The sequence below is a fragment of the Rhinoraja longicauda genome, chromosome 8 (genome assembly GCF_053455715.1).
Source record: "Rhinoraja longicauda isolate Sanriku21f chromosome 8, sRhiLon1.1, whole genome shotgun sequence".
Classification (NCBI taxonomy): Eukaryota; Metazoa; Chordata; class Chondrichthyes; order Rajiformes; family Arhynchobatidae; genus Rhinoraja; species Rhinoraja longicauda.
Genome location: NC_135960.1, coordinates 8,609,073 through 8,634,039, shown reverse-complemented (window position 1 = coordinate 8,634,039; position 24,967 = coordinate 8,609,073). Strand labels below are relative to the sequence as shown.

Below are 24,967 nucleotides of genomic sequence, written 5' to 3'. Positions count from 1 at the left end.
CAAGCCAGAGGCAACTTACAGATGCCTATTAACCTACAAGCCTGTACGTCACTGGAATTTGGAAGAATAGAGCTAGATAGAGCTCTTAAGGATAGCGGAGTCAGGGGGTATGGGGAAAAAGCAGGAACGGGGTACTGATTGAGAATGATCAGCCATGATCACATTGAATGGCGGTGTTGGCTTGAAGGGCCGAATGGCCTACTCCTGCACCTATTGTCTATTGTCTATTGACCGCCCCAATGCGGGAGCTTAGTCTAATACCGGAGCACCCGGAGAAAACCCACCGGGAGAATGTACACATCCCATACAGACTGCACCCATTGTCAGGATGGAACCGAGGTCACTAGTGCTATGAGGCAGCAGCTCCACCATTACACTATTGTGCCATCGCTTGTCTCTGCTATTTGGCAAAATAAGATCATTGAATATATATTTATTCAAATCTGATAGTATTTGGAACAAAATTAAACAGAACAGCGAGAATAATCTGGCTGTGATGTGACACCAATGAATCTCCCAATTTTTAAGGACAGATGTACAATTAATAACCCATTTATTAAGACCTTAATTGTGCTAAAGATCTTCTGCAACACCATACAGATGTTATCAAGCTAATGTACATTAAATAATGATTAGTCTGACATCTGGGGCAATGTTATGTTGCACCGAGAGTGATGGGTGTCTTGAATGCACTGCTAGGGATAATGGTGCAGACAGATACGATAATGGTATTTAAGAGGCTTTTAAATAGGCTCACGGTTTTGCAAGGAGATGGAGCACATGAAGGCAGTATGAATTAGTTTGAAGAAAAACTGTCCGACCCGAAAAGTCACCTATTCACGTTCTCCAGGGATGCCTTAGATTTATGACAATAGACAATAGACAATAGACAATAGGTGCAGGAGTAGGCCATTCAGCCCTTCGAGCCAGCACCGCCATTCAATGCGATCATGGCTGATCACTATCAATCAGTACCCCGTTCCTGCCTTCTCCCCATACCCCCTCACTCCGCTATCCTTAAGAGCTCTATCCAGCTCTCTCTTGAAAGCATCCAACGAACTGGCCTCCACTGCCTTCTGAGGCAGAGAATTCCACACCTTCACCACCCTCTGACTGAAAAAGTTCTTCCTCATCTCCGTTCTAAATGGCCTACCCCTTATTCTCAAACTGTGGCCCCTTGTTCTGGACTCCCCCAACATTGGGAACATGTTATCTGCCTCTAATGTGTCCAATCCCCTAATTATCTGATATGACCCGCTGAGTTACTCCAGCATTTTGTGTCTTTCCTAGGTAAACCAGCATCTGCAGTTCCTTGCTTCTACTAGGGATTAGTTTAAGAAGGTATCATGTTTGCACAGACATCATGAACCAAAGGGCCTGTTTCGGTGCCGTACTGATCCATGTTCGTAAGTGACAGGAGCAGAATTAGGCCATTCGGCCCATCAAGTCTACTCCGCCATTCAATCATGGTTGATCTATTTTTCCCTCTCAACCCCATTCTCCTTCCTTTCCCCCCATAACCCCTGACAATCGCTGCCTTAAAAATATCCATTGACTTGGCCATTCTAGAGGGAGCTAGATAGAGCTCTTAAGGATAGTGGAGTCAGGGGTATGGGGATAAGGCAGGAACGGGGTACTGATTGAGAATGATCAGCCATGATCACATTGAGTGGCGGTGCTGGCTCGATGGGCCGAATGGCCTACTCCTGCACCTATTATCTATTGTTCATGTATTCTGTGGCGATGAACCACAGATTCATCACCCTCTGACTAAAGAAATTCCTCCTCATCTTCTTACCAAAGGAACGTCCCTTTATTCTGAAGGTATCACCTCTGGTCCTAGACTCTCCCACTAGTGGAAACATCCTTTCCACATCCACTCTATCCAGTCCTTCCACTATTTGGTAAGTTTCAATGAAGTCCCCCCCCCCCCCCTCCCCCCACACTCATCCTTCTAAACTCCAGCGACTACAGGCCCCAGTTCTATGATGTTGTAATTCTTGAGGAGACTCAACATGTGATGGCGTTGCTTATTTTAACAGTGCTGTTTCCCCGTGGCAGGTGCAGGTGGATGGTCTCCAGTGGATTCGAACAAATACCAATGGTTACAAATAGATCTGGGCGAGAGAACAGAAATCTCTGCGCTGGCAACCCAAGGTCGTTATGGGAGTTCAGATTGGGTGACGAGTTATGCACTGATGTTCAGTGACACTGAGAGAAATTGGAAACAATATCGCCAAGAAGACAACACTTGGGTAGGTAATTTACATGGCTTTATTCCGAGTCAACGTTAATATCCAAAAAGAGATTGGTGGTTACTATTCTGTGTATGATGTTGCAAAGAGTCCATTAGACAGAAACACAATATGTTTTCTGAATCCTTACGAGCAATAATGACTTATTTATTTTCTTCGCCGTTTGACCAGTGGTGCATGAAACAGGTCAATCCACACATACACGGCTGGTTTGCGAGGAGACACGCACAATGGTCGGAATCATCGGATTGTATTTGGAGAGATGGTGAACTTGTTGCAAGACCTTAGGAATATATCAAAAAAGGTCTATTTCTGGGGTTTAAAAGAGGTGCTCAATCACTTGCAGTCTTCGTCGTTTAAGGTATACTTCTCGGCTGACAGCTTGCCAAAATATTTCCAGAAGTCATTACATTATCGCCTACTGTTATATCTCATGTGGAAGTTGAGCCTTCCAACCTGATTTTTATGAGGGAGAAATGTTTGTCGTGTTTCTTGCTGAAGTGATTTGCTTAAAAATAAAATGGGGTGGTGGGGGGGGGGGGGGGGGGGGTGGGGGGGGGTGCGGCTTGTGTTATTTTCTGTTGAGACGGTTGTCGACATTTTAGATATCCTGACAATATAACCATGCGAGAGGGAGAGAACAATGGACCTGACTAGTTGGTGACGGACAATTGATGGGAAATTCATCCCCACTTTACCACACTGGACCTGCTGTGTAGTTATTGTGATTTGCAGCTAAATTCTGTTCCAATAAAGTCTAGGAAATCAATACTCTTGCACATTTCTCTGTTCAGTCTACAAGTTTCTTCCCAGCTGTTTATCAGGCAACTGAGCCATCCTACCATAACTAGAGAGCGGTTCTGAGCTACTATCCACCTCAATAAACGTATAAGATTATTAAGGGGTTGGACACGTTAGAGGCAGGAAACATGTTCCCAATGTTGGGGGAGTCCAGAACCAGGGGCCACAGTTTAAGAATAAGGGGTAGGCCATTTAGAACTGAGATGAGGAAAAACCTTTTCAGTCAGAGAGTTGTGAATCTGTGGAATTCTCTGCCTCAGAAGGCAGTGGAGGCCAATTCTCTGAATGCAATCAAGAGAGAGCTAGATAGAGCTCTTAAGGATAGCGGAGTCAGGGGGTATGGGGAGAAAGCAGGAACGGGGTACTGATTGGGAATGATCAGCCATGATCACATTGAATGGCGGTGCTGGCTCGAAGGGCCGAATGGCCTCCTCCTGCACCTATTGTCTATTGTCTATTGTCTATTGTCTATTGTCTATTGTCTATTGTCATTGGTGACCCTCGGACTATCTTTGATCGGACTTTACTGGCATTGCCTGGCACCAAATGTTATTCCCTTATCGTGTATCTGTACACTGTGAACGGCTCGATTGTAGTCACGTGACAATAAAGTATACTGACTGAACTGGAACTGAAGTCCATCCCCAAGCACTTGGTTGCCTGTCACTTTAATTTTCCATCCCATAAGACCACAAGACAAAGGAGCGGGATTCGGCCATTTTGCCCATCAAGATATTCGATCATGGCTGATCTATTTTTCCCTCTCAACCCCATTCTCCTCCCTGCTCTCTGTAACCTTTGACACCCTTGCGAAACAAGAAGCTCTTAATCTCTGCTTAAAAAATACCCATTGACTTGGGCCTCCATGGGCTGTCTCTGGCAATGGATTCCACAGATTCGCGGTGGTGCAGCGGTAGAGTTGCTGCCTCACAGCGAATGCAGCGCCGGAGACTCAGGTTCGATCCTGACTATGGGTGCTGTACTATCATATCATATCATATCATATCATATACAGCCGGAAACAGGCCTTTTCGGCTCTCCAAGTCCGTGCCGCCCAGTGATCCCCGTACATTAACACTATCCTACACCCACTAGGGACAATTTTTTTACATTTACCCAGCCAATTAACCTACATACCTGTACGTCTTTGGAGTGTGGTGTACGGAGTTTGTACGTTCTCCCCGTGACCTGCGTGGGTTTTCTCCGAGATCTTCGGTTTCCTCCCACACTCCAAAGACGTACAGGTTTGTAGGTTAATTGGCTGGGCAAATGTAAAAATTGTACCTAGTGGGTGTAGGATAGTGTTAGTGTGCGGGGATCGCTGGGGCGGCGCGGACCCGGTGGGCCGAAGGGCCTATTTCTGCGCTGTATCTCTAAATCTAAAAAATCTAAAAAATCTTTTAAAAAAACACCCACTGACTAAGGAAATTCCTCCTCATTTATTTTGTTCCGAGGCCGTAGCCTCGGGTCTCGGTCTGATAGGCTATTTTGCTATTGTAAATTGCCTAAGGCAAGTAGATGATTCATATAATTCGGTGGGAGACAATTTTAAAGTGGGGAGAATAAAATGGGATTAGTGTAGTGTTGATGGCACTGGGCCTGTACTCGCTGGAGTTTGGATGGATAAAGGGGACCTCATTGAAACACCAAATAGTGAAAGGCCTGGATAGAGTGCATGTGGAGAGGATGTTTCTGCTACTGGGAGAGACTAGGACCAAAGGCCATAGCCTCAGAATAAAAGGGTGTACCTTTAGAAAGGAGATGAGGAGGAAATTATTTAGTTAGAGAGTGGTGAATCTGTGCATTTCATTGCCATAGACGTCTGTGCCTGGCCAAGCCAACGAATATTTTTAAGGTGGAGATTGATAGATTTTTGATTAGTGCGGGTGTCAGGGGTTATGGGGAGAAGGCAGGAGAATGGGTTTGAGAGGGAAAGATAGATCGGCCATGATTGAGTGATGGAGTAGACTTGAAGGGCCGAATGGCCTCATTCTGCTCATGCAACTTATGAACTTAGAATCGGTGTAAATGGCTGTTGGAAGGTTGCCGCGGAGGGTCCATTAGTGTGCAGTGCGATCTAAGACGATCTTAAGTGCCATCTAAGGGCGGCACGGTGGCGCAGCGGTAGAGTTGCTGCCTTACAGCGAATGCAGCACCGGAGACTCAGGTTCGATCCTGACTATCAGCGCCGTCTGTACGGAGTTTGTACGTTCTCCCCGTGACCTGCGTGGGCTTTCTCCGAGATCTTCGGTTTCTTCCCACACTCCAAAGACGTACAGGTATGTAGGTTAATTGACTGGGTAATATGTAAAAATTGTCCCTAGTGTGCGTAGGATAGTGTTAATGTGCAGGGATCGCTGGGCGGCGCGGACTCGGTGGGCCGAAGGGCCTGTTTCCGCGCTGTTTCTCTAAATCTAAAAAATCTAAGACATTTTGACTTGCAAACCAAAGGAATGTACAAATGTATGAGGCACTTTTTGCCCATCCCTAACTGCCCTTGAATAATGGAGGCAATTAGGAACAAAACCACAAGTTCTGGAGTGGCAGCACACCTGTGGGGAAACCAGGTATGGATGGCTGGTTACTTTCTCCGAAGGTCATCAGTGAACCCAAATGATATTTTAATGACAACCCACCAACTTTGTGGTCGCTGTTACTCGGAATGAGGGGGAATCGGATGGATGGGATTGTTCTACCCTGAGCGGTAGAGTTGATGGGCCCCATCGCCTCTTTGAGGAACATAACAATTCCACGATTCAACGCAGCAAACGGACCATGGAACATGCTAAATATTCCAGCCCAATGCCTCCAGTAATGGTGGGTAAAACAATTTATCAAATTCCACCCTCTGCACCCGGGGACTGCCAGTTAGTGAGGATGACCTGGAAAGAAATGAGAGGGCATCTTAGAGAAACATGTACAATTCTCAAGGGATTGGACAGGGTAGATGCAGGAAAAATGTTCCCCATGTTGGGGGAGTCCAGAACCAGGGGGTCACAGTTTAAGAATAAGGGATAGGCCATTTAGGACTGAGATGAGGATAAACCTTTCTACCCCGAGAGTTGTGAACCTGTGGAATTCTCAGCCACAGAAGGCAGTGGAGGCCGATTCACTGGACGTTTTCAAGAGAGAGTTAGTTATAGCTCTTGGGGCTAATGGAATCAAGGGATATGGGGAGAAAGCAGGAACGGGATACTGATTTTGGATGATCATCCATGACCATATTGAATGGCGGTGCTGGCTCGAAGGGCTGAATGGCCTCCTCCTGCACTTATTTTCTATGTTTCTATGGAGTGAACCATGCTGGATATTTTGGATATTTTTTTATATATCACCTTGGATATTTGTCCTTGGCTTCATGGAGACTCCTGCCCGGGGTATTTCTGATGGGATGTGAGCTCCTTTTTGACAGCCAGTCTCAAAAAGAAACAGCCTGACTTAAGTTGACAGCCGCAGTCAAGGCTAGTGCAGGAAACAGGGGAGAGAGAGAGAAAAAAACCCAACATAACACGGAGCTGTGATTAAGGGGAGTTCATCAAAGTTGACAGCTTGGGAATAAGGAGCTCTGCTATTTCAAATTAGAGGGAGCTTGCTCCAGCATCTAACTCACGCTGTTCTCTGCTTAGAGTGTTGCAACTTTACACTGGGTGCAAAAATTGCTCCATTTCCCAGAGCCAGCGAACATGAAAATTGTTGGGTATTTGCTCTTGAAATGCTCACAATACACAGGTTTCTCTGCATGGGCTAAATACATAGCTTTAGCTTGCTGCTTTGGGCAATGTCTGAGCAAGCCTTTTGACTTTTGGGTTTGACAAAAACCTGGCATGGGACTCTTTGGCCATCAGAAAATGGAGGCATTGCACGATTAAGATAGAATTTAACATCTTAGACACTGCACGACGCAATGCAGAGTTCAAATTATTTTCCGTCGCCTCCTAAGGGTTCCCGCCACTGATCATGTCTTCCCATCTTTCCGCCTTCCGCAGGGACCGCTCTCTCCGCAACTACTTGGTTCAATCATCCCTTCCCACCCAAGCCACCCCCCCTCTCCAGGTACTTTCCCCTGCAACCACAGAAGATACAGCACCTGTCCTTATACTTCCTCCCTCGACTCCCATCCAGGGACCCCGACAGTCCTTTCAGGTGAGACAGAGGTTCACGTGAACCTCCTCTAACCTCATCCGACTGCATCCGGTCTTCCCAATGTGGGCTCCTGTACACCGGCAAGACCAAACGTAGACTCGGCGACCGTTCCCCTGAACACGTGCGTTCGGTCCGCCATCGCAAGTTTATAATCATAATCGTAATCGTAATTTATTCGCCAAGTGTGTTTTGCAACGTACGAGGAATTTGTTTTTCCGAACAGTCATATCAAAAAAGCAACAAGACACACAACTACATAAAAATTGACATGAACATCCACCACAGAGGCTCCACCACGTTCCCTACTGTGATGGAGGCAATAAAGTCTTATCTTCTCTCCTCCTTTCCTCCCGCGGTCGGGGGAGTCGAACCATCCGCAGCCGGAGATCGAGCTCTCGTGTCGGGGCGGTCAATAGACAATAGGTGCAGGAGGAGGCCATTCGGCCCTTCGAGCCAGCGCCGCCATTCAATGTCATCATGGCTGATCATTCTCAATCAGTACCCCGTTCCTGCCTTCTCCCCATACCCCCTGACTCCACTATCCTTAAGAGCTCTATCCAGCTCTCTCTTGAATGCATTCGGAAAATTGGCCTCCACTGCCTTCTGAGGCAGAGAATTCCACAGATTCACAACTCTCTGACTGGAAAAGTTTTTCCTCATCTCAGTTCTAAATGGCCTACCCCTTATTCTTAAACCGTGGCCCCTTGTTCTGGACTCCCCCCAACATTGGGAACATGTTTCCTGCCTCTAACGTGTCCAACCCCTTAATAATCTTATACGTTTCGATAAGATCCCCTCTCATCCTTCTAAATTCCAGTGTATACAAGAACGGTCGAACTCCTGCGGCTTGTAGTCCCCCGAAATCGGTCCCTCACCAGAGACTGCGAGCTCCACGATGTAGAAGTCCGCTCCTCCCGCGGGCTGGAGCACCAAAGGCCGCCGACCCCTGGCAAAGGGATCGCCCGTTCCGAGGTGGTACGTCCGCAGGCTCCACGGTTTAGGAGCTCTAGAAGTCCCAAACATGAGGACGCCAACTCCACGATGTTGGGCCGTAGTGCCAACGGCGATACGACACGGAAAAAGTTGCATCTCCGTCGAGGAAAGAGACAAGAAAAATTTCCCCCACCCCTCCCCCACCACCCCCCACATAGTACAAAACTAAAAATAAACCAAAACACACATTATACAACAAACTAATAATACAAAAGAAGGAAAAGATGAAGACAGAAGAGGCAGCCATCGTGCGGTACCCCCTGGTGGTATAGAAACAGAATTAGGCCATTCGGCCCATCAGGTCTACTCCACCATTCAATAATGGCTGACCTCTGCCTCCTAATCCCATTTCACTGCATTCTCCCCATAACCCTTGACACCCGTTCCAATCAAGAATTTGTCTATCTCTGCCTTATAAATATCCTCTGACTCGGCCTCCACAGCCCTCTGTGGCAATAGGTTCCACAGATTAACTACCCTCAGACTAAAGAAGTTCCTCCTCACCTCTTTTCAAAAAGAGTGCCCATTAATTCTGAGGCTCTGATCTCTGGTCCTAGAATCTCCCAGCAGTGGAAACATCCTTTCCACATCTGCTCTATCTGTGCCTTTCATTATTCTGTAAGTTTCAATGAGGCCCTACCTCAACCTTCTAAACTCCAGCGAGTACAGGCCCAGTGCTGTCAAACGCTCATCATATGCCAACCCACTCATTCCTGGAATCATTCTTGTAAACCTCTTCTGGACCCTCTCCAGAAGCAGCACACCTTTCCTCGGATATGGAGCCCAAATTTGGTCATAGTTGTCCAAATGTGGCCTGATCAGTTGCTTATCGAGCCTCAGCGTTACATGGTGGGGGGGTGGGGGAAACCTTTTTTCCCAATCTCCTCCTCAACTGAGATACGACCTTTACCATGTCGTATCTCCGTTCGCACTACGGCCTAACACCGTGGAGTCGGCGGCCTCCAGCTTGGATCGACCTTGAAGACTCCGGTCGCAGGGCCTGGACTTACCATCTCGGAGGCTTCGGCCGTGGGCCCTGCAGACCGCAACATCGGGAGTTCGCAGGTCCCTGGCTGGCGACCGGCTTTCGGGAGCTCCAGCCATAGCAGCTTCGACCGCCCCGAAGCGCGAGGTTTGATCGACTCGCTCGCAGGCCCCTCATCGCCCTGCGTGGCCTGGCCGCGGCACTTTCCATCGCCCGGTGGGGTCTCAGGACCTTCATCGGCCTGCTCGGCTCGGCCCTGGGACTTTCCATCGCCCGGTGGGGGCTTCAAAAGTCGGGAGCCTCGATCGCCTCGTGGCACCACGGGAGAAGAATGAGGAGGAGATAAGACTTTTCTTTGCCTTCCATCACAGTGAGGGTGTGCCTGGAGCAATCACTGTGATGACTGTTTGTGTTAAAAATTGTAATTGTGTGTCTTGTGTTCTTTATTGTCTACTGCCGGACCCTGACGTGAGAGGACGCTGGCGCTATTTGTTCGCCGCTTCTCCGTCAGGACAGTTCGTTTGTTTGTTTTTATGTCTTGACTGTTTTTGTAAAGCGTCTTTGAGCATTTGGAAAAGCGCTATAAAAAATAAATGTTTATTATTATTATTATTATTATTATTATTATTATTATTATTATTATTATTATTATTATTATTATTATTATTATTATTATTATTATTATTATTATTATTATTATTATTATTATTATTATTATCTCTGCTTCTGTATTCCAGTCCTCGCGGCCTTGGCATATGGAATCTCCCAGTTGCCAACCATTTCAACTCCCCTTCCCATTCCCATTCTGGCCTTTCTGTCCTGGACCTCCTCCATTGCCAGACGCAAATTGGAAGAACAGCACCTCACATTTTGCTTGAGTAACCTACAACCCAGCAGGATGAACATTGAGTTCTCTAATTTTAAGTAACTTCATCTTACCCTCCATTCCCCTCCCCCTCCCTCCTTGCCCCATTCCTCCATACAGTGTGGAAACAGACCCTTTGGCCCATCTTGCCCACACCGGTCAACATGCCTCAGCTACACTAGTCCCACCTGACTGCATTTGGTCCATATCCCTCCAAACCTGTCCTGTCCATGTACCTGTCTAACTGTTTCTTAAACGTTGGGAAAGTCCCAGCCTCAACTACCTCCTCTGGCAGCTCGCTCCATGCACCCACCACCCATTTGTGCGAAAAAGCTACCCCTCAGATTCCTATTTAAATCTTTTTCCCTTCACCTTAAACCTATGTCCTCTGGTCCTCAATTCACCTACTCTGGTCATGAAGCATGTTTTAGCTTCAGTTTTTTCACATGATGCCACTTCTGTAGAATGATTACTTTTCCTGTCTCTGTATCAGTGTTCATCAATCAATATATATATTTAAAAAAATGTAAAGTCTGACTTGGACTAACATTCTTTTCTTACACTTAACCACTAGTCTTTCATTATATTGAGGTGTCAGCGATGTTACAGCCAAAACAGATCAAAGACGGAGCCACTCTGAATGGATTTGTTTTTAGAATTTGTCACGTTCTGTTATTTTACTGCCTCATTCAATCCACTGGCTCATTATCAAATAACACCAGTCGCAGACCTTTAAATGCGTCAGTCTGCCAATGATTATAATGTGCACGTTAAAATCTGTTGTTTACAGAGGTGGTGACCTTTTGAGGTGGAAGGTAATCATCAAAGGAACGTTGAATCATTCCATTTTCAGGGTGTTTTCTAAAACCAGAGAATGCTGGGTATATTTCCCAGGTCGGTCAGCATCTCCGCAGTGAGGAACAGAGTCAGTGTCCAAGATCGTAATCCTTCTTCAGAACTTCACTTTAGAGATACCGCGTGGGAAACAGGCCCTTCGGCCCTTCCGACCAAGAATCACCCCGTACACTAGCACGATCCGACACACTAGGGACAATTTGCAATGTTCCTGAAGCCAATTAACCTGCAAACCTTAGGTTATTATTGACATTTTGTATTAATATCTGAAAGATGTTGCACAAATATTCAAAAAGGAAGTAATGCATGGTAATAGACAATAGATAATAGACAATAGGTGCAGGAGGAGGCCATTTGGCCCTTCGAGCCAGCACCACCATTCAATGCGATCATGGCTGATTATTCTCAATCAGTACCCCGTTCCTGCCTTCTCCCCATACCCCCTGACTCCGCTATCCTTAAGAGCTCTATCTAGGTAAAGCGCAGAAATTCATCCTTGGAAGGTTTGCGAAGTTTGGCATGTCCCCGACAACTCTTGCCAATGTCTACAGACGTGTCGTAGAAAGGATTTTATCGGGATGCATTGCAGCATGGTTTGGGACCAGCTCCATCCAAGACCACGTGGAGCTGAGAAATTGAAGAGAATTGTGGATGCAGCCCAGACCATAACCTCCCTTCCTTTGGCTCCATCTACACTTCACGCTGCCTTGGCAAGGTCCCCAGCATAGTCAAAGAGGGAGGGTTGCAAGGCAAAGCGCCTCAACTGATCCTTGATTGTGCAGGAAGACCCAAGAGATGCAGGACTTGGAATGAAAGTCCAAAAGTCCTTTCAAAAACAGCCAAATGGGACATGAGGAAAATCTTTTACACACACACAAAACGGTTGGGATGTGCAATGAACTGGAAAAGTGTTATATCGTCATGGTCATATATAGTCAACCTTTCTCTCAATGTCAGCAAGACAAAGGAGATAGCGATTACGCTGCCTCGGCAAGGCCAGCAGCATAATCAAGGATGAGTCGCACCCTGGCCACTCCCTCTTCTCCCCTCTCCCATCGGGCAAAAGGTATAGAAGTGTGAAAACGCACACCTCCAGATTCAGTGACAGTTTCTTCCCAACTGTAATTAGGCAACTGAATCATCCTACCACAATCAGAAAGCATTCTGAACTACCATCTACCTCATTGGTGACCCTCGGACTATCTTTGATCAGACTTTGCTGGCTTTACCTTGCACTAAATGTTATTCCTTATTCAGGGATCTATAATAATAATAATAATAATGCATTACATTTATATAGCGCTTTTCATATACTCAAAGACGCTTTACAGGGATTTAGAGAACATAGGGAAGTGAATAAATAGATAAATATGTAAACGAACAGAGAAAGGAGACAGAAGGTGAGGTGACCTTCAGTGGTTGAAGGCAGTACTGAACAGGTGAGACTTCAGTGATGTTTTGAATGTGGTGAGTGTGGAGGAGTCTCTGACGGTTTGGGGTAGTGAGTTCCATAGGGTGGGAGCAGCGATGGAGAAAGCCCTGTCCCCCCAGGATCTGAGTTTGGTCTGGATGTGGGGGGATAGGAGATTGGCAGCAGCAGAGCGGAGGGTGCAGGTGGGAGTGTGCCTGTGGAGGAGGTCGGTCAGGTAGGATGGGGCCAGGTTATGGAGGGCTTTGTGGGTCATGAGGAGGATTTTGTACTGGATTCTCTGGGAGATGGGGAGCCAGTGGAGTTTGTAAAGGACGGGGGTGATATGGTCACGGATCGGGGTGTGGGTGAGTAGACGGGCAGCGGAGTTTTGAATGTATTGAAGTTTACTGATGATTTTTGAGGGTGCGCCATAGAGGAGGCTGTTGCAGTAGTCCAGATGGGAGGTGATGAAGGCGTGGATGAGGGTTTCTGCAGCTGTGGAGCTATACACTGTAAATGGCTCGATTGTAATCAGGGATTGTCTTTCCGCTGACTGGATAGGACACAAAAAAGCTTTTCACTGTACCTCGGTACACGTGACAATTAACTAAATGAACTAGAGATATAGAACGTAGAAATGGGCTCTTTGGCCAAATGGTACATGCCGATCAAGGTGCAAGGTGGGGAAACAGAATACATCCTTGAGCTTATTTTTGGCCGAAAGCAGAGTTGGACCAGATGGTCCAACTGCATCAGAACTGCATATCACAAAACTGCATAGACTTGTGCAGTAGAAAGACACAAAAACCTGGAGTAACTCAGCAGGACAGGCAGCATCTCTGGAGAGAAGGAATGGGTGACATTTCGTGTCGAGACCCTTCTTCAGACTGGTTAGGGAAAAGGGAAACGAGAGATATAGACAGTGATGTGGAGAGATAAAGAACGTGGAATGAAAGATAGGCAAAATAGTAACGATGATGGAGGAAACGGGCTGTTTGTAGGGTGAAAACGAGAAGCTAGTGCGACTTGGGTGGGGGAGGGATGGAGAGAGAGGGAATGCCGGGGCTACATGAAGTGAGAGAAATCAATATTCATACCACTGGGCTGTAAGCTGCCTCAGCGAAATATGAGATGCTGTTCCTCCAATTTGCGTTTAGCCTCACTCTGACAATGGAGGAGACCGAGGACAGAAAGGTCTGTGCTGGAATAGAAAGGAGAATTAAACCAGTAGACACTTGCTGTGTCCTTTCTGTAATATTACGGTCAGGTCCAAAAAAAATAAACAGAAGGCCGGATAGAATGGGATCCAGGAGACACAAGGGACATCCAGGAGATGCTGGGATCTGGAAAAATAAACATCAAACTGCTGGAGGAATTCAACAGGTCAGACAGCATCCATGGAGGAAAGTGGATAGACCCTTTCTCTGGATGGGAGGAGAATGGTATTCATACATTTAGAAGGTGCTAATCCTAGAACCATGAACAAAGTGAGAATTGTCTAAAGGTTAGGGCCAGGACTTTTGGTAGTGATAATGATGATGATATTCTATTGCCACATGTACCTAGTCGGCACAGTGAAAATATTTGTTTTGAATTGCATTGAATTGAATTCTTCAGTCACAGTGAAATTCCTTGCTTAATAGTTGTCACATAAAGGGCTTAGACAAAGTTACATAGTATCCTGCACCAGGTCCACCCTTACAATCCAGTAAAATCATACGATCGATACGCACAATCATAGATAAGTAGAAAGGTGCAATGATTGTACTGTAATAGTAGACTTCACCGAGGCAAAGAGTCGTAATATTCCAGGCAAAGTTTCAAAGTTGTGAAGAGTTCACTCTTATCTTGGACTCAAAGACCTGTTGCCATGGCGGCATCGACCCTCTTCCTCCGTCCGCCGCCATCTTAGACAATAGACAATAGACAATAGACAATAGGTGCAGGAGTAGGCCATTCAGCCCTTCGAGCCAGCACCGCCATTCAATGCGATCATGGCTGATCACTCTCAATTAGTACCCCGTTCCTGCCTTCTCCCCATACCCCCTCACTCCGCTATCCTTAAGAGCTCTATCCAGCTCTCTCTTGAAAGCATCCAACGAACTGGCCTCCACTACCTTCTGAGGCAGAGAATTCCACACCTTCACCACTCTCTGACTGAAAAAGTTCTTCCTCATCTCCGTTCTAAATGGCCTACCCCTTATTCTTAAACTGTGGCCCCTTGTTCTGGACTCCCCCAACATTGGGAACATGTTTCCTGCCTCTAATGTGTCCAATCCCCTAAACGGCCCTTTCTCCAGCGTCCACCACCGTTGCCAACTCCCTCCTCCTCGGCTCCTGGTCTTCAGCGTCGAGCAGGAGACGACCCTCAGGCGACCCCAGGCGGGTTTCTGTTTCGGAAGTGGGTGAGTCGGGCCTGCCGTCGACGTGTAGCCATGGGGCTTCTACCGCTCCGCGTGGCTGATCGGAGCTGGAAGGGAATTGACTGTGAAAACTCGAAGCAGCAAAGGCGGGAATTGCTTGGTGGTCCACAGGGAATCAATGAAAAGAGTTTCAGATCAGTGGCCTTTCATCTGATTTACCTGATCTACAGTGGAGCAGCTGTAGAGCTAATGTAAGAAAAAAACTGCAGATGCTGGTACAAATCGAAGGCTGGAGTAACTCAGCAGGTCAGGCAGTATCTCAAGAGAGAAGGAATGGGTGACGTTTCGGGTCGAGACCCTTTGTACAGTACAGCTGCTGCCTTACAGCGCCGGAGATCTGGGTTCAATCCTGATGACTGGTGCTGTCTGTACGGAGTTTGTACGTTCTGCCCATGACCTACTGCCTCGCAGTGCCAGAGACCTGGGTTTGATCCTGACTACGGGTGCTAAACTGTACGGAATTTGTACGTTCTCCCCGTGACCGCGTAGGTTTTCTCCGACACTCCAAAGATGGTAGGTTGGTGAAAATTGTCCCTAGTGTGTGTAGGGTCGTGTTAATGCTCGAGGATCGCTGAACCGAATGATGGGCCAAAGGGCCTGTTTCCACGCAGTATCTCTAAACTAAACTACACTAAACAAAACATTAGGAGCAACACTGTTTTGGAATTGGCAAGGGCAGGTTTGAATAAAGGCAGAGGCCAGTCATTGCTCTGCTGCAGAATATTACTGGGGACTAGTGTGACCTGGACGCCCCGTCAGTAGTCTGACTAGTGCACCAGTAAAGTCATTAACCTATGGAGGCTCCCACGTCACAGCTTGCTTAGAATACCATAGCTTTCCATTTGCCTTAATCTAAATTGCTTTGCCACTTTGGCCGAATATTGAAATTGATTGCCCCATCTTCACCCATTGTCAACATCTCCTTTCTGTTTTATAACCTTCAATTAGATGCAACCAACCTATAATATTTCACATTCCTCGGTTCGTTTGTCATTTATTTCCATTACTGCTGGCGCAATCAGAATATTACCGAAATCGGCATTTTTGTTTTAATGCATCTTCTGTATCCCCCTTTCTTTGTGCAGTTAAGATTTGTTTTTAAAAATATTTATATATATACTGGAAAAAAGCAAATGCAGTCTGATACAGTCTCCATAATAGTATAAGAAAATAACTGCAGATGCTGGTACAGATCGATTTATTCACAAAATGCTGGAGTAACTCAGCAGGTCAGTCTGAAGAAGGGTCTCGACCCGAAACATCACCCATTCCTTCTCTCCCGAGATGCTGCCTGACCTGCTGAGTTACTCCAGCATTTTGTGAATAAAACAGTCTCCATAATGATGGGGACGGATAATCAACAACACACCCAAATCTTGGGGTTTTCCCCCTGTGAAATTTCAACATATTTTCCAATGCCTTGTTTTCACCCCAATTTCCTGCAAAGAAATTCACAGGAGTAGGCCACAGTTTAAGAATAAGTCAAGTCAAGTCAAGTCAATTTATTTGTATAGCACATTTAAAAACAACCCACGTTGACCAAAGTGCTGCACATCTGACTAGGAAAAAAAAAATGGGGTAGGCCATTTAGAACGGAGATGAGGAAAAACTTTTTCAGTCAGAGTTGTAAATCTGTGGAATTCACTGCCTCAGAAGGCAGTGGAGGCCAATTCTCTGAATGCATTCAAGAGAGAGCTGGATAGAGCTCTCAAGGATAGCGGTGTCAATAGACAATAGACAATAGACAATAGGTGCAGGAGGAGGCCATTCGGCCCTTCTAGCCAGCACCGCCATTCAATGTGATCATGGTTGATCATTCTCAATCAGTACCCCGTTCCTGCCTTCTCCCCAGAGGGTATGGGGAGTCAGGGGGTATGGGGAGAAGGCAGGAACGGGGTACTGATTGACAATGATCAGCCATGATCACATTGAATGGCGGTGCTGGCTGGAAGGGCCAAATGGCCTCCTCCTGCACCTATTGTCTATTGTTAATTGTCTATTGATGCTTTAGTGTATCACATTCTGCCCGCCTCGTCTTCATATTCAATCATTTGACTTCCATGGTCTATTCTTGCGTAATTTTGTTTTGGGTTGATGAAATCAGTGACTGATCTGTGATTTAACTTTGCATGTTCCCTATTTTGAAAACTGCCGTTGATTAGCGCAATTCCATCTGAGATTTAAAGTTACATAGCAGCAAACTATCTGCCGGAGGAAGTCAGAGGGTCGGGCGGCATCTTTTGGCAGGGAGGGTGGTGGTGGGGGGGGGAATGGATTGTTGATGAGTCAGGTCAGAAGCCCTGCATCAGGACCGAGAGTGGTAAGTATGCTGCTCCAGATTCCAGCATCTTTAATTTAGAGATACAGCACGGAAACAGGCCCTTCGGCCCACCGAGTCCGCACTGACCGGCGATCCCCGCACATTAACACTATCCTACACACACTAGGGGCAATTTTACACATACACCAAGCCAATTTACCTACAAACCTGTACGTCTTTGGAGTGTGAGAGGAATTTTTGACCCTGTGCTCACCTCTAACACCACTGCATTCCCAAAAATGTACAGGTGTCAGGGGTTATGGGGAGAAGGTAGGAAAATGGGGTTAGGAGGGAGAGATAGATCAGCCATGATTCAATGGTGGAGTAGACATGATGGGCCGAATAGCCTGTTTCTCCACCTATCATATGAACTTATGAAAGGCAAAATCGTACAGACGTTGCCGTGAACGCGAAAATGCTCAAAGCCTCTGCATGTTGGGTAGCATCTGGGCAGCGAAACACAGTTCGTATTTTAGGTCAATTGCCTTTCAGAGGTTTAGTTTAGTTTAGAGATACAGTGTGGAAATCGCTACGCCACAGTGCCGCCCTCAAAGGTGGCCGAAAGAGCTAACCAGTTGTGGTGTGAAGAGGGAAGTACAGTATTTCAAATCGGCGAGACCAAACCTAGACTGGGCGGTCGTTTCACTGAATACCTTCGTGCAGTCCGCCTGAACCTTCCTCCCTGATCTCCCGGTTGCCAAGCACTTTAAGTCCCCTTCCCATTCCCACACTGACCTTTCTGTCCTTGGTGTCGTCCACTGTTAGAGTGAGCCCAAACGCAAATTGGAGGAACAGCACCTCATATTTCGCTTGGGCAGCTCACAGCCCAGTGGTATGAATATTGATTCCTCTTACTTCAAGTAATCCTGGCATTCCCTCTCTCTCTGCCCTCCCCCACCCAAGTCGCACCAGCTTCTCATTTTCACCCAACAAACAGCTGACAATGGCCTGTTTCCTTTAGCATCGTTACTTTTTGCATATCTTTCATTCTGTAGCGACCATAGAGAATGGTCCAGGTCGCCGAACCGTCGGATTGGCCAGCGAGGTCACGTGGGAACGCGACCATAGGGATTGGTCCAAAGAGCGACATCGCTGATTGGCCAGCGATGTCATGTGCGCGTTTGGTGCCCGATTTAGTCAGTTCGGCGAAGTCTTCAAGGAAGACAGTAAGTTTGTATTGGTTGTCCCTTACCTTGTTGTTTAACTCTGTATTCGAATATTGCGGCTGCAATAAACTCCTCTTACAACCAACAAGTTTCGGACCCGCTATAATTCATTGTTTTTTTTCTCTCTCTACATCACCGTCTATATCTCTCGTTTCCCTATTCCCTAACTAGTCTGAAGAAGGGTCTCAATGTGAAACGTCACCCATAACTTCTCTCCAGAAATGCTGAGTTGCTCCAGCTTTTTGTGTCTACCCGATGAATTTGCACTACTATGGAGGCTAAGTTACACAGGTGCTGACAGAACTGTTATTGACCAGGGATACATTTTTATTTGTGATCATTAATTTTTATCACTAGAAAGTTTGATTTGGCCATCATTGATGTTTATCACATTGATTGAAATATATATATATATATATATATATATATATATATATATATATATATATATATATATATATATATATATATATATTCACATGCGTAATAGCCAGGCAGGATTTTCGCTGACAAATATACAGCAGGCAGTGAAGAAAGCTAATGGCATGTTGGCCTTCATAACAAGAGGATTTGAGTATAGGAGCAAAGAGGTCCTTCTGCAGTTGTATAGGTGTATAAGGCCATGGTGAGAGCACATCTGGAGTATTGTGCGCAGTTTTGGTCTTCTAATATGAGGAAGGACATCCTTGCTATTGAGGCAGTGCAGCGTAGGTTCACGAGGTTAATCCCTGGGATGACAGGACTGTCATATGAGGAAACATTGGAAAGACTGGGCTTGTTTTCACTAGTGTTTAAAAGGATGAGGGGGGGGGGGGGGGTCTTACAGAGACGTATAAAATTATAAAATGACTGGACAAGCTAGATGCAGGAAAAATGTTCCCAATGTTGAGGGAGTCCAGAACCAGGGGCCACAGTCTAAGAATGAAGGTGAGGCCATTTAAAACTGAGGTGAGAAGAAAATTTTTCACCCAGAGAGTTGTGAATTTGTGGAATTCTCTGCCACAGAGGGCAGTGGAGGCCAATTCACTGGATGAATTTAAAAGAAAGTTAGATAGATGGAATCAAGGGATTTGGGGAGAAGACAGGCACGGGTTACTGATTGTGGATGATCAGCCATGATCACAATGAATGGCGGTGCTGGCTCGAAGGTCCTAATGGCCTCCTCCTGCACCTGTTTTCTATGTTTCTATGTTTCTATAAACAGGAAAAATACACTTTTTGTTACAAAATGGGGATGGTAAGGAATAGGTGCCAATTTCAAGGCTGATGTAAAACAAACGAAATCTCATTAATTAGGCTTGGTGCTCAATGTTGCTACAGCATTTCCTCGTAGCATCACATACAGTTTAAGCGTACTGTGCTCATTCAATGGGGAGGGTTTAGTTTAGTTAAGTGATACAGCACGGAAACAGGCCATTCGTCCCACCGAGTCCGCACCGACCAGTGATCCCCGTGCAGTAGCACTTTCCAACACACACGAGGGAAATTTTCATTTACACCAAGCCAAATACCATACAAATCTGAACATCTTCGGAGAGTGGGAGGAAATCGAAGATCTCAGGGTAAAACCACACAAGTCACGGGGAGAACATATTAACTCCGTACAGGCCGAAGGTATTTATTCACAAAATGCTGGAGTAACTCAGCAGGTCAGGCAGCATCTCAGGAGAGAAGAAATGGGTGACGTTTCGGGTCGAGACCCTTCTTCAGACTGATGTCAGGGGGGCGGGACAAAGGAAGGATATAGGTGGAGGCAGGTACAGGGAGAACTGGGAAGGGGGAGGGGAAGAGAGAGACAGAGGAACTATCTAAAGTTGGAGAAGTCAATGTTCATACCGCTGGGCTGCAAGCTGCCGAAGCGAAATATGAGGTGCTGTTCCTCCAATTTCTGGTGGGCCTCACTATGGCACTGGAGGAGGCCCATGACAGAAAGGTCATACTGGGAGTGGGAGAGGGAGCTGAAGTGCTCAGCCACCGGGAGATCAGGTTGGTTGAGGCGGACTGAGCGAAGGTGTTGGACTACAGGCTCCAACAGTCTATCTGCCGCTAGTTATTTTCTTACACTAACTCCGTACAGGCAACACTTGTAGTCAGGATGGAACCCAGGTCTCTGGCGCTGTAAGGCAGCAGCTCTACCGCTGCGCCACCGTGCCATTATGTGGTTCAATAGTCGGCATAGACATGGTGGGCCGAAGGGGACTGTTTCTGAGCTGTGCCCACAAACTCTAGTTTGTGGGTTCACCTACCGGTGGACAACAGATGCCTGACAGTGGATGGTTAGATCATTTTTGACATGGAGTTTTCCTTCTATCACATAGACTGGGAGTCTGTGTGCACCTTAGGTATAGCCTCCAGATTGTCAATACTGTTCTGTATATTTCTTTTCGACTTTAAATAATTACTAGACCAAGTGGACCCGTTGGGCCCAAACCTCTCCTGCATTGGTGCAGCACCCTGTCCTCCCGTCTCTCTCTCCTCTACCACCCCCCTCCCCTCTCCCTTCTCCCCCACTTCCCCCCTTCCCCCTCCCTCCCTCCTCCCCTCCCCCTCTCATCCTTTTAAACTTAAAAATGTGAATAACTTTAAAAATATAACACCGATTTCAATAAAACTGCTTGCATAATCACTAAAGTGACAACGGTGAGTAAGGTGGGCCTAAAATTGTCGCGCTATCTTGTACCGTTTTGGCTGAAGTTCAGTCACAAACAAGATAACAAACGAGAGTTTTAGTATATAGATGGGCCTTGGACTCCCATGAGTTTGTAGCATGGTACATTTTTATAAAGATTCTTGAATCTTTCCCTCTGTCCACTGAGTGGTCTTGTCCAAGGTTTTTTTTTTGGCAGAACGCACTGGTGCAGGATATGAACTATGTTTAAGTCAGAATTTATCGGGCTGTGATGTGATATCTTGCACTAAATGTTCTACCCCTTATCTGTTATCTGAGTGCTGTGGGTGGCTTGACTGTATTCACGCATAGCCTTTGACTGGATAGCATGTACACAAGAGCTTTTCACTGTACCACTCGACAATAATAAATGAGGCTAAACCTAACAAGTTAAACATTTTAATTTTTAATTTTGAACGTTTGGTAACAATGCAAAATTGTCCCTCGTGCGCGTAAATGTGCGGGGATCGATGGTCGGCGCGGACTCGGTGGTCCGAAGGGACTGTTTCCCCGCTGTATCTCCAAACTAAACTAAACCAAAGATGGACCATGTTTCAAAGTCAAATGAACTGCGAGGTTGAAGGAGAAATGCCAATGCCAGTCAGAAAAGAAAATGGTTAAAGGTCAGACCTGAAATATTAATTGGCATTGAAAGGTAAACTCGGGAAACTTCATTCAATTCAATTCTGAAAGTTTGCAGCAGGAGATATAAATACGAATGATTGAAATGCAAATTTAAAACAAATATTGGGCCATAGTTCTTTACTCAGAGTGATAAATGTTTCATCTTGCAGCAGTGGCACAGATATCTGAGCTATTTGAAATGCAGTTATTACAATGAGCGCTGGCATCAAACATGTTGAAGATCAACCTGCTGACATTATATTGCCCTTGACTTAAGTTTCTTTGACGACTTCAATGTGACAAAGTGGACTAAGATCTTGCCCCTCAAGGACTCCGTTTAGTTTAGTTTAGGGATACAGCGCGGAAACAGGCCCCTCGGCCCACCGAGACCGCATTGACCAGCGATCCCCGTGCACTAACACCATCCTACACACGCTGGGGACAATTTACATTCATACCAAACCAATTAACCGACAAACCTGTATTTCTTTGGAGTATGGGAGGAAACTGAAGACCCCGCGTGGTCACGGGGAGAACGTACAAACTCCGTACAGCCAAGCACCCGTGGTCAGGATTGAACCTGGGTCGCTGGCGCTGTAAGGCAAGTAGCTCCAATGTTTCTGTGCTGTATCTCTCTATGACTATGACAATGAATGTCACCATGTGGTATAATTATTGTCCAGAAATCTGCCTGCCTTATGGAGATAGTTGCTTGAAAATTTAAGCGAGACCTGGGTGTCCTTGTACACCAGTCACTGAAAGTAAACATGCTGATGCAGCAGGCAGTGAAGAAAGCTAATGGCATGTTGTCCTTCATAACGAGAGGATTTGAGTAAAGGAGTAAGAGATCCTTCTGCAGTTGTACGGGGCCCTGGTGAGACCACATCTGTAGTATTGTGTGCAGTTTTGGTCTCCTAATTTGAGGAAGGACGTCCTTGCTATTCAGGCAGTGCAGCGTAGGTTCACGAGGTTAATCCCCAGGATGGTGGTACGGTCATATGAGGAAAGATTGGAAAGACTGGGCTTGTATTCACTGGAATTTAGAAGGATGAGAGGGGATCTTATAGAAACATATAAAATTATAAAAGGACTGGACAAGCTAGATGCAGGAAAAATGTTCCCAATGTTGGGGGAGTCCAGAACCAGGGGCCACGGTGTAAGAATAAAGGAGAGGCCATTTAAAACTGAGATGAGAAAAAAACTTTTTCAGCCAGAGAGTTTGTGGAAATCTCTGCCACAGAAGGCAGTGGAGGCCAATTCACTGGATGAATTTAAAAGAGATTTAGATAGAGCTCTCGGGGCTAGCGGAATCGAGGGGTATGGGGAGAAGGCAGGCACGGGGTACTGATTGTGGATGATCAGCCATGATCACAATGATAGGCGGTGTTAGCTCGAAGGGCCGAATGGCCTCCTCCTGCACGTATTTTCTATGTTTCTACGTTAACCCTGACTATGGGTGCTGATTGTATATTCTGAGATATGCTAATTTTGTACATTTTCCCTGTGACCGCATGGTTTTTCTCCGGGTGCTCCAGTTCCCTCCCTACACTCCAAAGACGTACAGGTTTGCAGGTTTGGGATAGTGTCAGTGTACGGGTTGATCGCCGGTCGGTGTGGACCTCGATGTGCCGAAGAGCCTGTTTCCACACTGTATCTCTAAAGTCTAAAGTCAGTCTGAACTCTAAACCTCACTGAAAACATTAGTATGCAGGTCCTGAGATGCTGGGCATTTATTGGCGTTCAGTTCTATTATTTTCGACAAAGCTTTTTTTGGTTTGTTATTACTTATTTCGTTCAACGCCTTATTCTCACTCGGCCTCTTGTTCTCCCTTTATTCCCAGAAGGCTTTTTTTGTGCCTTCCTCCATGAATATTTCATTAATTTCCTTTTGTCCCACATAGCACTTCTCCTGTATCTGTCTGTAAGGGAAAGCACATTAACTTGAGCTAATCTTTTCATTTTACCTACCTATCGAAATTTGTTACTGGTTTTGTTTCTTATTCAATTCTACTTTCTCTCGCTGCTGCATGTGGCCTTAACCCTTCTTTAAGCACCCACCTTTTCTTGGGATATATTCTAAGTCTTTTCCTTTGCTCAAATACTAACTTCAAAATGTTTCTCGTCAGCCACGGATCGGCCACTTCTCCTGTTTATTTTGTATGCCTTGCATATATTTGATGCAAACTGTGCATGGATTTATAAATGGCCATTGCTTGTTTACTGCTGGATCTTTCAATGCAGTTTTCCAGTCTATCATAGTTAAATCCCATGCCATCAGAGTTTGCCTTATTTAGGTTTAATTTCTGATTGAACAATATCATTTGCAAATTTCACAAAAAAATCCATTGCATTTTTAACCAGTCTTCCCCAAAGACCCCTTAGCTACCAGATTATTCAATTAACTTTTGTTTTTGCACAATACCAGGTCTAAGGTGTATAAGAAAATAACTGCAGATGCTGGTACAAATCGATTTATTCACAAAATGCTGGAGTAACTCAGCAGGTCAGGCAGCATCTCGGGAGAGAAGGAATGGGTGACGTTTCGGGTCGAGACCCTTCTTCGGACTGAGTACCAGGTCTAAGGTACTAGTTCCTCGTGATACTTATCTCGAACACCAGCTCGTATACATCCACGAATTTGACCTCTACAATATATTTAGGAAAATAACTGCAGATGCTGGTTCAAATTGAAGGTAGACACGAAATGCTGGAGTAACTCGGTGGGTCAGGCAGCATCTCAGGAGAGAAGGAATCAGTCTGAAGAAGGGTCACCCATTCCTTCTCTCCTGAGATGCTGCCTGACCCGCTGAGTTACTCCAGCATTTTGTGTCTATCTACAATATATTTGCTCATTTGGTTTGGCCAGTCAATGTCGATTCAAACCTTCCCTGATTGTTGTATCACCTTTGGCATGTGTGTGTGTCTGATTTCCAGATACATGCTCTGGGCCGCACAGTGGGGCAGTGGTAGAGTTGCTGTCTTACAGCACCAGAGACCCGGGTTTGATCCTGGCTTCTGTTCGCAGTTTGCATGTTCTCCCTGTGACCACTTGGGTTTTCTCCAGCTGCTCCAGTTTACTCCCATATTGCAAAGAAGTGCATGTTTGCAGGTTAATTGGTCCCCTGTAAATTGTCCCTAGTGTGTAGGATAGAAATAGTGTTCGGTTGATCGCTGGTCTGCATGGACACGGCAGGTCGAAGGGCCTGTTTCCCCTAGTATAGGTCATTGTTAACTGGGAGAAGGTAACAACAAAGCAAACAGAGATAAAATGTAGTCGGTGACAGAGAACTGGGAAGGGGAGGGATGGAGAGAGAGGGAAAGCAAGGATTACTTGAAGTTAGAGAAGTCAATGTTCATACCGCTGGGGTGTAAGCTTCCCAAGCGAAATATGAGATGCTGTTCCTCCAATTTGCACTGGGCCTCACTCTGACAATGGAGGAGGCCCAGGACAGGAAGGA

General features: G+C 46.0%; 1 protein-coding gene across 1 annotated transcript in view; it reads left to right on the top strand.

Annotated features, from left to right (window-relative positions):
- LOC144595736 (contactin-associated protein-like 5) overlaps positions 1-24,967 on the top strand; it is a 970,382-nt gene that overhangs the window by 173,860 nt on the left and 771,555 nt on the right. Inside the window, 1 exon segment of the mRNA XM_078403311.1 lies at positions 2,062-2,255. Within this exon segment, the coding sequence (XP_078259437.1) occupies positions 2,062-2,255 (194 nt within the window).